We start from the raw sequence: 17,023 nt of genomic DNA on the forward strand, positions 1-17,023 counted from the left end.
TGTTTTAAATATGGGCTGATTAGCATACTGTACACATGTATTTTATTCTTATGTTTGTGTTGTTTGGGTTTTTAACACAATCTGCTTCAGCAGCTCCTTTAGAAATATTATGCCCAGGAAAAAAAAACATGACGTGTTTAATACTTATTTTCTCTGGTTCAGTATGGGTGAAAAAAAATCAACGAAAGAAGCAGACTATAAAATGTGTATCGTAACTGAAATCTAGCGTGACAAAGGAAACACAAGTGAATTTCAGATATTTTCTTAAGATTACAGACTTTAAATACTTTATCAAAAGCAAAAAATCTGAAATTGCCCTCTGCATTGTTTTTTGCCTGCAGTGTCTTGCTTTAGCAAAGCAGTGTTTCATACATCTGATTCTGCGTTTGCGTTATTTAAACACTGCTTTGGGTTTATACATGTTAAATGTGTTGATTTCAATGTTAGTACCAGTTAATAAATGTCAGAACCAGTTAACAGTACCAGTAAATCAGCGTGAATGCAACCCAGCATCAATCCCTGTGTATTATTCACTTGAAATCACAATCGTTCTGAGTGTACAGTAGAAGACAAAAATATTAGCCCTCCTGTGAAATTCATAATTTTTCAAACATTTCCCCAAGTGCTGTTTAACAGATTATTTATTTATTTATTTATTTTACATATTTTTGAACATGATAGTTTAAATATCTAATTTATTTTGTCTTTGCCATGATGGCATTAGAGTACATATTATTTTGCAAGATATTAGTATTTAAATTAAAGTGAAATGTAAAGGGTTAAAGTTAGAGTAATTAGGCAAGTCATTGGACAACAGTGGTTTGTTCTGTAGACAATTTTTTTTTAAATATACTACTTAAGGGGGTTAATAATATTGACCATAGCAGATAAAAAAAAATGTTTCATTAATTTGTTCATTTGCCTTCGGCTTAAACCGCCAACTTATCCAACATATGTTTTACACAGGGGATTTCCTTCCAGCTGCAACCTAGTACTAGGAAACACCCATGCACCCTCATTCACTATGGCCAATTTAGTTTATTCAATTCAAATATAACTCATGTGTTTGGACTATGGGGGAAACTGGAGGACCCGGAGGAAACTCGCATCAACACCAACACAGGGAGAACATGCAAACTCCACACAGAAATGCCAACTGGTCGGGTCTCGAACCAGCGACCTTCTTGCTGTGAGGTGACAGTGCTGTAAATAAAAAGATTTTCTTTCATCCAATCTAAAACAAATCATTTGAATCTTCATAAAAAGAAAAACATATAATAGGGAATATTAATTCATAGAGATTTTGGGAATGTCAACGGTGAGTGTTTGTGTGTGTGTTTTTTTAATTGGGTATGGCGCAAAAAAAAAAAATTAAATAATGTGTTTTTTCTCCAAGCTTTTTAATAAAGTATTTGCAAATGGAGAGACTCCAAGTTATTTATGGTATATACATATATAACAAATACTATGGGGTGGAATTGTTAGCACTGTCGCCTCACAGCACAAAGGTCACTGGTTTGAGTCCCGGCTGGGTCAGTTGGATTTTCTGTGTGGAGCTTGAATGTTCACCCCATTGTTGGTGTGGGTTTCCTCCGGGTGCTCTGGTTTACCCTACAGTCCAAACACATGCACTATACTGTAGGTGTGGATGAAGGTAATTGACCGTAGTGTGTGTGTGTGTGTGTGTGTGTGTGTGTGTGTGTGTGTGTGTGTGTGTGTGTGTGTGTGTGTGTGTGTGTGTGTGTGTGTGTGTGTGTGTGTGTGTGAATGTGAGAGTGTATGGGTGGGATGCAGCTGGAAGGGCATCCGCTGCGTAAAACATATGCTGGAATAGTTGGCGGTTCATTCCGCTGTGGCAACCCCTGATAAATAAAGGGACTAATGTGAAGGAAGAATGAATGAATGAATGAATGAATGTTTTTATATACAGTACCAGTGCAATTATGTAGAATAAATTACCAAAATCATTTAAAGCAATAAAAGACTTGGGGAATTTTTTTAAAAGGTGGTTGTTTGATGATTCTAGTTAGTTTGTATGATGGATTATGGCGTTTTTATTGTGATTTGAATTGTGCATTTGTATTGTATACAATTATTTTTACTCTTGCTTTACACATCAGCTCTTCTGTATTTTCAACAGAGCTGATCATGATATAAATAAGCCTAGGCATTTGTGTTTTTTAATTATTTTTGATAAGGATTTTTTTTTTTAGTTTTACTTTAAGGTCTAACACTTAATTTTAAGTCCCAATTCATGCTATTAAAAACAATTAACTATTTATAAGAATAATATATAACAGTATTTCCTCTAGGATTTGTTCCAGCTGTGGCGGCAGGCCTTTTTAACACAGATCTACTAACTACCTGTGGTGTTATTTCATAAACAAATGTTGTGTGGTCAGTATTACAAGTCGAGATCGTATTTATGTAATACCCTACGAGCATGCGAATCTCTTTGCTTCCGATTTTATCTGCTCGTCCACAAAACGTCTTGCACGCCCCCTCAAATATACGCTGCTCAATCGCAGATCTTCTTGTGCGCTCTCAAATAAACACTGCTGAAGTGCGATTTAGTGCGTTTATGTAACGAGTATGTCTCCAACATTTATTAGATTTGCTAGGAATATTTATAGATGTCTCTAATAGACCTACAGAGCGGTATTAATGCGTCCTGAAGTCCTGAAGTGAAGCGGCTATATGTCGAGTTTGCTAGCCTCTGTCAGTCAGCCAGTCAGTCAGCACGTAACCTTAAAGGGTTAAACAAACAGCGCACAGCACTACTACAGTTACAGAAAGGTTCACGCTGTTATAATTCCCTTACCTTTAATACGTTTGGTGTGATTATCATCCGCTATTAAAAAAACCCACGACTGAATATTTTGAATTAAAAGCTGTAATGTAGCTATGGCGGGATCACTTTTGGCGTGACGCCCCGCCATGGAAGAATGAGTGTAGCGGAAACCATGTAAAAGACTATTAGCTCAATAAACTGCTTGTTAACAGTTACTGTCAGGGCCGGAGTGGGACTCTTTTTCAGCCCTGGAGTTTCAAGCCTCAGACCGGCCCACCTCAGTTCACGACTGACTATATTAAAATAAGGTCATTTCCAATTCAGTTTCTAATTACACTATCACGTCTTTATTTTTATTTTTTTTGAGAAAACAGCTGCTTTAGAACTTTTAATGTTCAAAAACCCTAACAGTATTATATGTCTTAACAATAAAAATAAAAAAAAGAAAACATACTCAGACGAGGATCAAACCCGGGTCGGCGGCGTCATAATGTAACGTGCTAACCACTGAACCACAACAGTTGTATATGAAGAAATTTTTCATCTGAGTAATATCATCATTAACCTGCAGGCTGGTTATATATAAAAAGAGCAGAGCTGCGGTAAAATAATGAATAAGAAGACTGTAGTCAAGTAAGTAAATAAATTAATTTAAAAAGTGTGACTGCTGAGAGCAACAGATTCTGGAGCCAGGGTCACCGGCCCCCATGGCCAAAAAACGGACCGGCCCACCGGGAATTCTCCCGGTCCTCCCGATTAGCCAATCCGGGCCTGGTTACTGTAATAAGGTTTGGTTTAAGTGTTGGGTAGGAATTGGGATGTAGAATAACATCATACTTTATAGCTACTAATAAACAGTTAATATAGCAATATGAGGCAGGTAATAAGCCACTAGTGAATAGCATGAATTGTAACTCAAAGTAGTCGATTACCGACACTTTTTTTGTAAACTTTCTTAAATAATGTCAAATAAAGTTCAGATTAATTTATTATCTGTTAACAGCACTTGGACAATATACTAATAATTGAATTATTCGCCCCCCTTGTATATTTTTTCACTTATAAACATAATAGTTTTAATAACTAATTTAATTTATTTTTGCCATGATGACAGTGCATAATATTTGACTAGATATTTTTAGAGATACTAGTATTTACCTTAAAGTGACATTTAAAGGCTTAACTAGGTTAGGGTAACTAGGCAAGTCATTGTATAACAGTGGTAGACAATCGAAAAAACAAATATAGGTTAAGGGGGCTAATAATATTGACCTTAAAATGGTTTTAAAAATAAATAAAACTGCTTTCATTCTAGCCGAAATAAAACAAATAGGTCTTTCTCCAGAAGAAAAAATATTATAGGAAATACTGTGAAAATTTCCTTGCTCCGTTAAACATCATTTGGGAAATAATTGAAAAAGAAGTTCACAGGAGGGTTGTGTGTAAAAAAAGAATACAAATTTCACAGAAGGTTAAATAATTTTGTCATACTACAGTATATACCATGCCATCTCCTGTTGAATCGACACACACATACGTATGATCATGTATTTTTGAAAGTAACCTCAGTGCGTGTTCTCTCTTCCTCACGTAGTTCAATCTCATCTCGATTCGCTCCTCTGGACGGAGAGTCTGAACAGCACAAGAAGGAAAGGCATTAGTCCAAAGGTAGCATCGAGAAACGAAGGCGTAGTTGATGCATGAACCACCATCATTGCTTGTTTTTCCTCATCGCTAATTCTCACGCAGAGAACGCTTTCTGAGCCGTCTGGACTCCTGCTGCGCCTTTCTGACCAAAAACCAGCTCTCTCAGCCAAGCTTCAGCTTTCTGAATTGTAAAACCCCAAAAAGTGGTCGATCTTCAGGTTACTTGTTTAAGGGTTTGTTGATTTTGAGAGTCTGGACGGCTGTGGTGTCGTCGGCTGTGTTGTGGTCCGCTGTGATCTTTTTAGTGGTTTCTTTTTTGGAGATGTCGGGCTCCCAGAGGAAGAACTCGTGTAGGAGTGTGTTCACGGTTTCAGGACACTCCATCATTACCATGTGGCTGCCCTCCTCGATCACTTTCAGGAACGCAAACAGGAGGATCTGAAATCATAATAAGGTATTTTAAGTTTTATTTTGTACGATTAATAGTCAAAAATGATATGTATTTGAAATATTTCATTGAACATGTTGTTTTTTTCCTGGGAATAATATTTCTAAAGGAGCTATTGACTTGGAATTAAAGCAGATTTTGGTAAAAACCCAAACAACACAAACATAAAAATGAAACTAAACTAAAACAATCTGAAAAAGAATTGTGTAATAACAATGAAATGACAGAAGGAGAAACTATTATCTACTGAAATGTATTTAATACTTTATATAAAAGGCTTTTTTGGTGCTGCACCTTAAAGACGCCTCTCGTATGGAGAATGAAGTCACATGCATTGCTCAGGTGTGACTTCAACAGAGTCAAAATCTTCATGCTTCTGTGAGTCTTATCTAGCAAATCTGAGCTGTAAATTGTATTTTATATTTATTCGAGTCAGGCTAGGCCATTCTAAAGCTTGCTTTTCTTTCTCTGAAAGCATTTGAGAGTCTCCTGTGTTTTGGATCATTGTCTTGCTGAAATGTCCACCCTGGTTTCATCTTCATCCTCTTGCTAATGTAGATGTTGGACTGAAGCAGCTGATATTTATTTACACTGAGAAAGGGCAGAGGGTTGCTGAAGAGCTACTGAGATTTCAGCTGCTGTCTGGGCTTTCCATGTCTTTCTGCATCTCCCTTTCTTCATGTGTTCAATACGTTTTCCCTGAGTCATTTAATTATATCACGCATAACTTTATTTGTAAACTAATTAGTTTTTTTTTTTTTTTTTTGCATATATGAAAATTTCAAGTCAACAGCACCTTTAGAAATATATTTTCTGAGAAAAATGGTGACGTGTTAAATACTTATTTTCCCCACTGTATATTATAAAACAAAAGATTAATATATAATGGACATTTCTTTTAGAGGAAAATTGCTGTACTATTTATGAAAATGCATATTTTAGGAACCGAAAATAGAAACGCAAACAGGAGGATCTCAAATACAAACAATTTATTTCTTAATAGAGTATTGTATTTTTATATTTTATTACATATTTATATTATATTATTATGGGGGGGGGGTAATTCTGACTTAAACTGAGTATTGTATATATGTATCAAAAGCTTAATATATAATACATTTTTGTTCAAATGAAAATTGAAAATATATTATGAATCAAAAACTAAATATTTAAATATTTAAAATTAAAATTGTGCTACAATATATTTTATGATGTATTTTTCTTTCTGTTTTCACATTATAAATTTTGTTATTTCCTTTATGGGTTTAGTTGAACAAGAAAATAAAATATAGTAATTAACAATAAATAAATTGCCTTAATTCTTAATGTATACAGAGCAAATATAGAGTATATGTATTGGTTTACAATCCAGATTATCCACAAATTAAAGGAAAATAAATATAAAGCAAGTAAAAGGTATATTTTAAAGTTATCTTATGTTACATTTAATATATAAAGTTATTTATTAATTTGATATTTTAACATGCATTTAATTACATAATTTTTACATTTTATTTATAAGTTTCTTTCAGAAACATAACTTAACTATATATATATATATATATATAAACAAAATATTTTGTTTAATATTACATATTTAATATAAATAAATATATAATATTCAAATATCTTAAAAAATATATATATATATATATATATATATACTATAATATAAAATAAAAAAATAAACAAAATAACATTAAAACCATTTTCCATTTTTATATAATATTACTTTACATTAAATAAAGAACTCTATATTAATTTTCTATAGTAATAGTTGTTTTATTATTTGAATGAATCATCATGTAAAATATTTAAGTTTTGGTATCTTTTAAAGCTTTTTTTTCTAACAAAAAGTTACTGCACATTGTAAACTATTGCTGTTTTGCAGAAGCAGATCTGAGGTGTGTTTTAGCAGTGTTGTGACTGTCCCTGGAAGTCCAGCAGTGCACAGAGACGGCAGTGTTTGACTGAAGAACACACACACGTAATGCAGCACAGACACAGAGCTGTGTGTTTGTTGAAGAGGAGAGTCATTATGATGAGTGAGAGACGCATCACACTGTACACAATCACTAACTGCAGTCTGCAAGACTACAGCTCAATCTCACAATCATCTACTTACATTTTATCCCAGAAACAAAAGAATGAATTTCATTTTATGGTCCCACTCTCTGGTTCTGATAAAATCGATAATATTAGAAAGGCAATCAGCTTATCCAATCAGCCGAAGTTGTGTCGAAGTCAGACAGGTTCAGGCGGTATATTCTGCCGCCCTAGAGGCGGCTATAACTGAGGCGCGGGTGGTGAGGGTAGTTTAGGGGACGCCACCCTCTCTATTCTGCTGCGATAGACGCGGATATAACTGAGGCGCGGGTGGCGAGGGTAGTTTCGGGGAAGCCGCTCTCTATATTCTGCCACCCTAGACGTGGATATAATTGTGGGCGCGGGTGGCGAGGATAGTTTCGGGAAGCCGCTCTCTCTATTCTGCCATCCTAGACGCGGATGAGGGCGCGGGTGGCGAGGGTAGTTTCGGGGACGCCGCCCTCTCTATTCTGCCACCCTAGGTGGCTGCCTAGGTCGCCTCTATGGGAGCGCCGGCCCTGATCACAGGTCATAAAGATTTGTACAGACCTACTATTTCAGACAAAATCTTTAAGTATCGCTGTAAAACAGCCGAGAAGAGAGGAAGAATTATGAGATAAATAATGTCAGTACATAATAACCGGTTATAATTATTATTATTAGTATGATAAACTGATCCCAGATCCCAGCTGTACACGCCATTTAAAGTGACACCTCTGTTATCAAAAAACAATTGAAGAGCAGCAAATGAATCTCTTGTTTTGTTTTGTTTGATAACCGATCTGTCACTTACCACTGAAAAATAACAAAAGCATACTTTAACCGTTTGTGCTCATTTAAGAGGAAATTAGTTGTGTTTGAAATAAAACACACAGGACGTCCGGCATGTTTATATATTAAGTGTATTTGTCTGTTTAAACACACCCAAATCCCAAATTGTTCTGCACTTTAGCTGCTCTTTAAATGGCGTGTACAGCTGATCTGGAAGTGAAATGTTTGCCGAAACTTCGAAAAAAAAACATATTTGCGAGATAACACAAAACAACTTTGCGAGGGAACGCAAAAACTTTCAAAAATATGTTTACCTATCACTCTGTTTTTTTTTCTTCCACCCATTTTTTTTCTCCACCGTCTCGTCTCTTCCGGGTCTCCGTACTAAATGACCTAGGACTTCACTACATTAAATATATGCTCACTGAATACAAACCAAACAGATCACTCAGATCTTTAGGATCATATAAACTGGAAATTCCAAGAGTTCAGTCAAAGCAGGGTGAATCTGCCTTCAGCTACTAACAGCGCCCCCTACTGCAGGAATCAGCTTCCAAAAAAAATCAGATGTGCTCCAACCTTGGGGACATTCAAATCAAGACTGAAAACGCATCTGTTTAGCTGTGCCTTTACTGAATGAGCACTGTGCTACGTCCCACAGATCACACTATTATGTCTTTCTTTTCTTTTTCATTCTTTTATAACCTGTTTGACACATTTGAATCCGTTTTTATCTTTTTTATAATTGTTTTTTTTTTCTTTTCTTCTTGTTTATGTAAAGCACTTCGAATAACAATTGTGTATAAAATGTGCTATAGAAATAAACTCGCCTTGTCTATATTTAGTGTTTTCTCTGAACAACGTTTACTTTCTGCGGCATGTAAACTCATTCGCTCTCCGTAAATATCACCATAAACGTTACCAAAGCAACCTCAAGGTGGGAACGCCCACTAATGATTTCAATTACCACCCAGAGCGACAGGCAGCTACAAAGTCGCTGCTAGTGTGAATGAGGTATAATACGGGCAATAGCATAATAAGGTGACAGTGTAAAACTATGGAGCAATACTGATAAACAGAAAACACAGAAACAAAAAGCAAGGATTTTTACAGATTCTAATGTGCTCAGTGAAAATGTGAGCAAACCTCTGCCATGCGCTGATCCTCGTCGATTGGCACAAACTTGTCATACATGCCGTGCACCAGCAGTATGGGGACGGTGAGCTCAGCATGATAAACCTCGTCGCCCTCCGGCCAGTACTGACCGCTCATCATCGCTCGCAGCACAAATGGAGACACGTTAAAGGCATTTCCTTCCTTCAGAAGCTGCTTTTCTTTCGCTCCCTGCCTGGCGAAACCAGCCCTGGGGGGATAAACAGAAGAGAAGACACGTTTGTTTATTTGTTCTCCAATGGAAACCTTTTCAACACATTTCTAAACATAATAGTTTTAATAACTCATCTCTAATAACTGATTTATTTTATCTTTGTCATGATGACAGTACAAAGTATTTGACTATATATTTTTCAAGATGCTAGCTTAAAGTGACATTTAAAGGCTTAACTAGGTTAATTAGGCAGGTTAGAGTAATTAGGCAAGGCATTGTTTATTGATGGCTTGTTCTGTAGACCAGCAGTGCCCAACAGGAGGGTCGCGGTCCACAAGGAGGCCTCAGCGAGCTTTGTGGGGGGTCGCGTCATATTAAAAAAAAAAAATCTTAGCAGTGGACAATTAGGAGAATGATTATGTTGTCTTAGTTTATTATCCCCTAGCTCAGTGGTCCGTGGATCAATTGGTACCGGACCGCACAAGAAATCATTAATTATTTCCGTTTTATTTATTATCTGAGTCTGAACGACCTTTTATTTTGAAAAGTCTTTTATTTTGAAAAATGACTGTATTCTCTCGATTATGCCTTGGTCACTGGAGCACCCAAATTTAACCCACAAGCAGCAAAATGAGTAAGAAACAGACGTCTTTGGAAAGTTTCTTTGTTAAGGGAAAAAGGCCCAGTGAACTACCCGCGAATTGCTAAGGAATGGATCTGCAACCCATTTGTCAACAAATCAGGTGAATCCACCATGGCTGTGCAAGAAGATCAACTGATGGAGATTGCAAATGATGGCGGCCTTTTAGGGGGCGTTTGCATATTGCTTATTTCTAGAGTTTGCACAAGTTGTTTCCAATGGAGGTGCACGGCTTGCGCGCACAAGCGGCATGACACGCTCGCACCAATGAACCCTGGGCCAAAAGCGCACCGCGAGTCATGTGACAAGAAATGACCGATCAGCTTCAGCTTGTATGGAATATTCACATTAGGGTAAGACTCATTTTCTCAGACAAACCTAGGACACACAAACACTGCAGCCCTTTGTACTTTTCTCCATGAATAAAACTTGTATCAGAGAGTCACAGCAATAGCCCCTTTCACAGTGATAACGATAAATATATGGAAAATTTCCTGAATGACTTTACCGGTAAATTCAAAAAAGCGCTGTTCACACAAACGAGGACGTTACGGAATTTTTCCAGAAAAGAGTATTCACACATCCATTCCAAAATAGCGGTAAATTCTGACGTCATTAACCAGAAATGAGCTCTAAACGGCTGCGCTTGTATTTGTAAACATTTAACTAAATTACAAACTCTGTGGATGGATCAGTGTTGTGAACAACTCCGGTGAACACACATAGCAAATCACTTTCGCATGTCGATTTGTACATGAAATGTGTGTGTGCTGGCGCTCACGGGCTGTTTCACAGGCACACGCAAAGCTTGAAGGTGAACAAACAACGGCTTATCATAAGCATCTTATCGATAATTATTTACACGGTTGGCATTAAGATGAACATATAAATGTTATCTGACTAACATCTAGCAGCTAAATATGTCTGGTAAAATATTCAAGGGCTTTTATTCTCAAAAACCGCGCGGACTTGAATGGGTCTGACTGTTCTGATTGGCTAAAGCAGGCGTCTCACGTCAGCACGTTCTAGACGAGCACGCGCTCTTTCCGGCAATCTTCCTTCTGCATTTAAACAGCGCTGCATTCCGGCAAATTGCCGGTAATGTTACAACTTCTCTTTCCGGAAAATAGCCAGAACGAATTTACCGGTATTTTCAAAAAGGACCTGTTCACACATACACACCCCTTTCACACATACAGACCTTTCCGGAAAATTACCGGTAATTTTTCGGAAAGGTCTGTATGTGTGAAAGGGGCTAATGTCTTGTCAGTTCGTCATCCACTGAGAAAACGGTTGATGGTCGCATAGCAACCTACGAAATACCCCCAACCTCCCGCAGTAAAATTGTCAAGCGTTGACCGGTACGTGGTGATAAAAAAGGGTGAGGACCACTGCCTTGGCTGACCAAAAATGGGCAAATATGTAATTCGTCCTCCACAAAAAAGACAGAGTCTCACTGATTCGCCTCGCAGCAATCCTCACACTAATTGATAGAGCATAACAAATAACATGCAAGTAGTAAACTGTAATAGCCTATATTATTTTTTTTCCCTCATAAACCTGTGTGAATTTCAATTAGGGTCAATTTAAAGGGCAAAGTTTTACGTTTTCAATTACAAATGGCCTACTGATGTTTTGATTTTATATTTTACATTAGGCTATTATTAATTCATTTTCGTTTCGGCTTAGTCCCTTTATTAAACCGGGGCCGCCACAGCGGAATGAACCGCCAACTTATCCACCACATATTTTACGCAGCGGATGCCCTTCCAGCTGCAACCCATCACTGGGAAATATTAGGCTCTTATTTGTGCATAAACATATCTAGATATAGAAATAAATAGATATAAAACATACCGTTTGTTTGAAAACAACATTTTTTGTCATCATTACTGCAAACGTATAAGAGCGATAATATCATTAAATGTGGAGGGGGGCCTTACAATATTTTCCGGGGGAAAAAGGGGTGTCTAAGGCTAAGGTTGGGAACCTCTGCTGTAGACTATTGGAAAAATGTATTGCTTTAGGGTGCTAATAATATTGACTTTAAAATGGTTTAAATATATTTAACAATGCTAGCCAAAATAAATCAAAAAATCATTTTCTCTAGAAGAAAAAATATTATAGGAAATACTGTGAAAAATTCCTTACTCGGTTAAACATCATTTCGGAAAAATTTGATCTAATAATTTTGACTTCATCTGTATATAATAACAAATAATGTGTTATTTTTGCAGGAGTCATCAGAGTAGGTGTGTTATTAAGTCTTACTTGAGGAAGCTCCAGGCGAGGCAGGGCGACAGGCAGTGCAGGACACAGGAGGGCAGCTGGAAGATGGAGCACAGACTGGGCTCCAGAGCTGTCGGACCGCCACCGTTGATCATCACCACTTTATGCACCTGCTCCGGATACTCGTGTGCCAGAAACGTACAGAACGACACCCTTCAAAGGAACAAGAGAGTGTGTTAAACAGCATCAACAGTAATGAACCCTTTTCACAAGACTGTTATGACTCATTTATTTAATAGTCATCAGCATCTTAAATCCTTGAAAGGTTTTAACATTTTAAATTCTTTCATTTTAAAAACGTATGAACATATGTAGGACTTTTGTTGTAGTTAAGCCTTGCATGCTGTTGAGGATGTTTTCATCCCCTTTTTTATGGTGATTTTGAGGCTTAATTTGGCCACAGCTTCCTCTGTGTTTTAGCAAATGGAATTATTTTTGCTGACAAATCTTTTTTTGACATATTTGCAGAAAATACTTTGGAAATGTTCATAAAAATACTTCTGTGCATATTGACTTCCCTTTTGTTATGTTAGTGGCTGTTTTTGCCCCAATGACTTCCATTAAGAGGAAGAGGAGGAGTCTGTTAGGCTGTATTAACTCTCCCTAAACCCTTTTCCAGATCTTTCAGAATGACATGCCTACTTTAATACATCCAATCAGCTCGCAGTAGAAAAAAACAAGCCACGCCCACTACTTTCTCATTTAATATTCAGTTTCTCTAGGAACTGCATCACAATATGAAAAAATATTGCAGCTTTCGATTCATAGATGTTTTCACCCTTGTGTGCTGTTGAGGATGTTTTTTTTTACCACTCTGGCTTGATTTTTGGTGACAAATCGTATTTTGATATATATTTAAAAAAAAGAAATTGGGAATTTTCATGAACTCAACAATACTTCTGTGCATATTGACTACCCTTTTGTTATGTTAGAGGCTGTTTTTGCCCCATTGACTTCAATTAGGAGGAAGAGGAGGAGTCTGTTAGATTGTAATAAGTCTCCACAAACCCTTTTCCAGATCTTTCAGAATGAAATGCCTACTTAACTACAGCCAATCAGCTCGCAGTAGAAAAATAGCCCCGCCCACTATTTTCTCATTTAATATTCAGTTTCTCTAGGAACTGCATCACGATATGAAAAAAACAAAAAAAAAAAAACGTCACAGCTTCCAGTTTAAGCATGTTTTCTCCCTTGTGATTTTAGGGATGTTTTATCCAGTGATTTTAAGTCTTTATTTGGCCACAACTTTCTCTGGGTTTCAGCTAATGGAATGATTTTTGGTGACTAGTCTTATTTTGGCACATATTTTGCAAAAATGCTTTGAAATATTTCAAAAATTCAACAATACACACTGGGGAAATTGACTACATTTTTATTATGTTGGGGGCTGTTTTCACCCCATTGACATTCTTTGATTGTACAGCCATGACAGCATATGATCACGCGTTCTTGATTGTTGGTGGTTGTCCCTGTTGGGAAGAGGTACAATTTTACATCTTCACTGTTGATCATCAGTTGGCAGCATTAACCTTTAGATAGACCTGTGCAAAAAAAAAAAAAATGTCTTTTAATGTGAAGTTCTGTGGTGTAAAACAGCAGATTATGGTGTGTGTGCATAAATACATGTTTCAAGAGTTCACACTTAGCTATTACCTGATTGCAGGTTTGACATGCTGTCCCGGGAGAGAACCCTAAGCTCGGAGAAACCGCCTGGTTATATAGCATAGACAGTTCCCGAGAGCTCCCCTTGGTAAAGGAGGATGGGGGGGGGGTTCTTTAACAAACAAAATGGGGTATTTACTGAGGGCTAGGATTCACCTGATTGGTTTTAACATTGATTGTGATGTGGGACCAGCCGTGATCAATCATAACACGTGATCCTCTCGAAATGAGTTTATGAAACTTCACTCTGAGGCTGAGAGGCTTATTTTTATTTTCTCAAACATATCAAGGTATGTGTACACAAGTCACACACACACACACACACACACACACACACACACACACACACACACACACACACACACACTATAAACCATATAACCATATCTTTTTAAGCCAGAAATAAAGCTTTTTTGTACTGCAACTCATGGTAAACAGTAAAAATGACAAACTGTACCTCTTTCCAATAGGGGAAACCACTAACAATCAAGTATGCATGATTATATGCTGTCATGGCTTTGCAATCAAAAAAATCTATGGGGCAAAAACAGCCACTAACAAAACAAAAGTAAAGTCAATTTGCCCAGAGTGTATTGTTAATTATTTTTAGTTTTTTTTTAAAGCATTTTCCTAAAATATGGGTCAAAATAAAATTTGTCATCAAAAATCATTCCATTTTCTAAAACACAGAGAACATGGTGGCCAAATTAAGACTCAAAATCACCACAGAATGGATGAAAACATCCCCAGCCCAACAAAGTCCACATGAATCGAAAACTGTGACAGTTTTTTTTTTTCATATTGTAGTGTAGGTCTTAGAGAAAAGGAATATTAAATGAGAAAGCATTGGGCGTGGCTTGTTTTTCTACTGCGAGCTGATTGGATGTAGTAAAGAAGGCATTTCATTCAGAAAGATCTGGAAAGTGTTTGGGGAGAGTCATCCACTTGTTAAGTGGTAACGTGTTTGTGACGTATGTAATACTGTTTCCGGGTCCAAGAGTGGAGAAATCATTCGTTTATGATCACGTTTTGTTCCTATCACACATTAAAGTTAATTTTACATAAAGTCATAGTGTACACAACAATCTCTGGGCTTGCTGCATAACAAATACCAAAAATTTTACAATTTATAAAAAAATGTATGACTTTCTGGCCATCGGATATTAGGCATGGACATATATACTGGGATCGTGATTTTCGAAAGTATTAAATCGCTTTGTAAACGTTTATTATTACCATTTTATGAGTCTCCCCATTCAGTTGAATAGAGCGCTTGGACCCGGAAGCCGCTTCGCGTGACGTCACACTTAACAAGCGGATTACAACCTTACAGACTCCTCCTGCTCACCATTTCTGTTTGTTGTCAAAACTGACAGCTGCAGGGGCGTGGTTAAGTATGTTAGCCACGCCCAATGCCTCAGACCAACATCATTATTAGATTTCAATTTTATATTAGGCAAACAATGTTTTTTTCATAATGACATGCACAGAGGAATTGTTCACCACAAAACTAGCAATGGTAGCTAACAAAGTCACTATAGTTTTGATTTCATTTGAGCTAAATTGATTTAATTGAGCTGAAGTGTTTACCCGTATGAGTGACCGATGAGGATGTTGCGTTTCCTGGCGTATCTCTTGAATATTGCGCGCAGATCCTCTGCGAGGGCGTAAAATGTGTAGGCAGCAGCAATCTGAGGCGCAGTGCTCGCACCATGTCCTGCCAAATCCGGAGCTATGACCTCATATCCCAACCGCGAGAAGAAATCCAGCTGACTGCCCCAAATGTCCAACGACCCGCCGACGCCGTGAATAAAAAACAGCGCCACGTCCGAATGCGTGCCTTTACAGCTGCTAATGCTGCGTTCAGTGTCGATCAGCACTCTGCGTTTGGGTCTGCGGCGTCTGCGGCGTGGTGGCGGAGCCGGTTTCTGCTGGTCGGACACAGGCAGAGGCGGATTAGTTTTGGGATCTGGAGACGATGGTGCGGTTGTGTAATCCGACAGCTCCACCTCTACAGTACTGCATGGTTCCACATCTCCATTCTGGCACTGGAGGATTTCCGAATGAAGAACGTCGCCCAGGTTCTCGATCACCAACTGTCCGTTGCGATATACTGTGATCTTGCGTTTGCAGTGGATGTTGGGTCCTGGTTCGGGCTGAGTTTCTGTGGGCGCAGGACGTTCTGGAAGGATGTGGCGCACACGAAGCACACGACCCGGTTTTACCTCCACAAACTGGAAGCCGTCGGAGGGTTTGCCATCGGAGGATTGGACCGGGAGAACCACACTGCTGGTCTTTCCCCACAGACAGCAGAAGATGCTCTCGGTGATGCTGGTCAACATGACTGAGGGTCTATACCTGGAGATGGAAAAATAAATATTGGATTATTCAAATTGCAGTCATTTGCTCTTAAACCTCACTGTAAAATAAAGCAACTCGACTTAAAATTGTAAGGCAACTCTCTGCAGACTTAACTTAAATCAAGGGTCAAGTGCAGTAATTTTGGTTAAAAGTTGACCAAAGTACAGACTGGATCATTATGCTTCAGAGCTCAGTGTATCAGACGGAGCCCTGGGGATTGATTTGGACTTGATTGAATGTGTTTATTTTTAATCTAAAAATAAAAAAGGGTGACCATTGACTTACATTATATGAATTGCCAAAGGTTCCACAGTTTCAGCATCTTTAATGTTCTATGCTGCAAACACTATGCGTAAATTAGCAGTTTTGTTTATTTTGTGATTTTTTTTCCCCCATTTATTTGTGCTTTTCTATATATTTTACTTTATTTATTTTGTATATCATTTATTTATTATTTTATGTATTTGTTTTATTTATTATTGTTTGTATATTTGTTTTATTTTTTATTTACATCTTTATTTATTACTTATTTATCTTTGTATACTTATTTACATTTTCATTTATTATTTATTCATTTTGGTATATTTATTTATTAGACAAATTATTTTTTATTAATCATTTTATTCTTGAGGAAGCTTTTTGAATCCAATTATTAATGCTGTGATATATTCTAATTTATTTACATTATTTAGTTATTATTTGTTTATTTTTGTTTAATTATGTATTAACATTTTTTTATTTTTTTATTATTTATTTATTTTTGTATATTTATTTACATTTTTATTTATTTTTATATATTTAAAAATGTATTTATTATTGTATATTTATTTATTTATTTATTTATAGTGTTCTTGATTTATTTATTTTTGTATATTTATTTAACTTTTTAATAAATTTTTATTAATTATTTTATTCTTCAGGAATATTTGTAAAATCCATGTATTACTGCTTTAATATATTCTAATTTATTATTTTATTTATTTATATTTCTTTATTTTATAT

The 17,023-nt window shown here is 36.8% G+C and overlaps 1 protein-coding gene and 1 long non-coding RNA gene across 4 annotated transcripts in view; both read right to left on the bottom strand.

Annotated features, from left to right (window-relative positions):
• LOC147846549 (uncharacterized) overlaps positions 1-17,023 on the bottom strand; it is a 1,651,758-nt gene that overhangs the window by 981,237 nt on the left and 653,498 nt on the right. The window lies entirely within an intron of this gene.
• abhd8a (abhydrolase domain containing 8a) overlaps positions 1,709-17,023 on the bottom strand; it is a 37,908-nt gene continuing 22,593 nt past the window's right edge. For 2 of the 3 annotated variants that reach the window (XM_087241491.1, XM_087241492.1), the window contains exons 2-5: positions 15,251-16,018; positions 11,981-12,151; positions 8,889-9,105; positions 1,709-4,876 (exon numbers count right to left, since the gene is read on the bottom strand). In XM_087241491.1, coding sequence (XP_087097617.1) covers positions 4,658-4,876; positions 8,889-9,105; positions 11,981-12,151; positions 15,251-16,002 — 1,359 coding nt within the window. In that variant the 5' untranslated portion in view covers positions 16,003-16,018 and the 3' untranslated portion in view covers positions 1,709-4,657. Of the gene's footprint in view, positions 4,877-5,751; positions 5,860-8,888; positions 9,106-11,980; positions 12,152-15,250; positions 16,019-17,023 lie in introns of those variants that run through there. The other variant, XM_087241493.1, reaches the window with a different exon arrangement.

This window comes from Danio rerio, chromosome 2 (genome assembly GCF_052040795.2).
Source record: "Danio rerio strain M-AB ecotype USA chromosome 2, GRCz13ab, whole genome shotgun sequence".
In the NCBI taxonomy this organism is placed as follows: domain Eukaryota; kingdom Metazoa; phylum Chordata; class Actinopteri; order Cypriniformes; family Danionidae; genus Danio; species Danio rerio.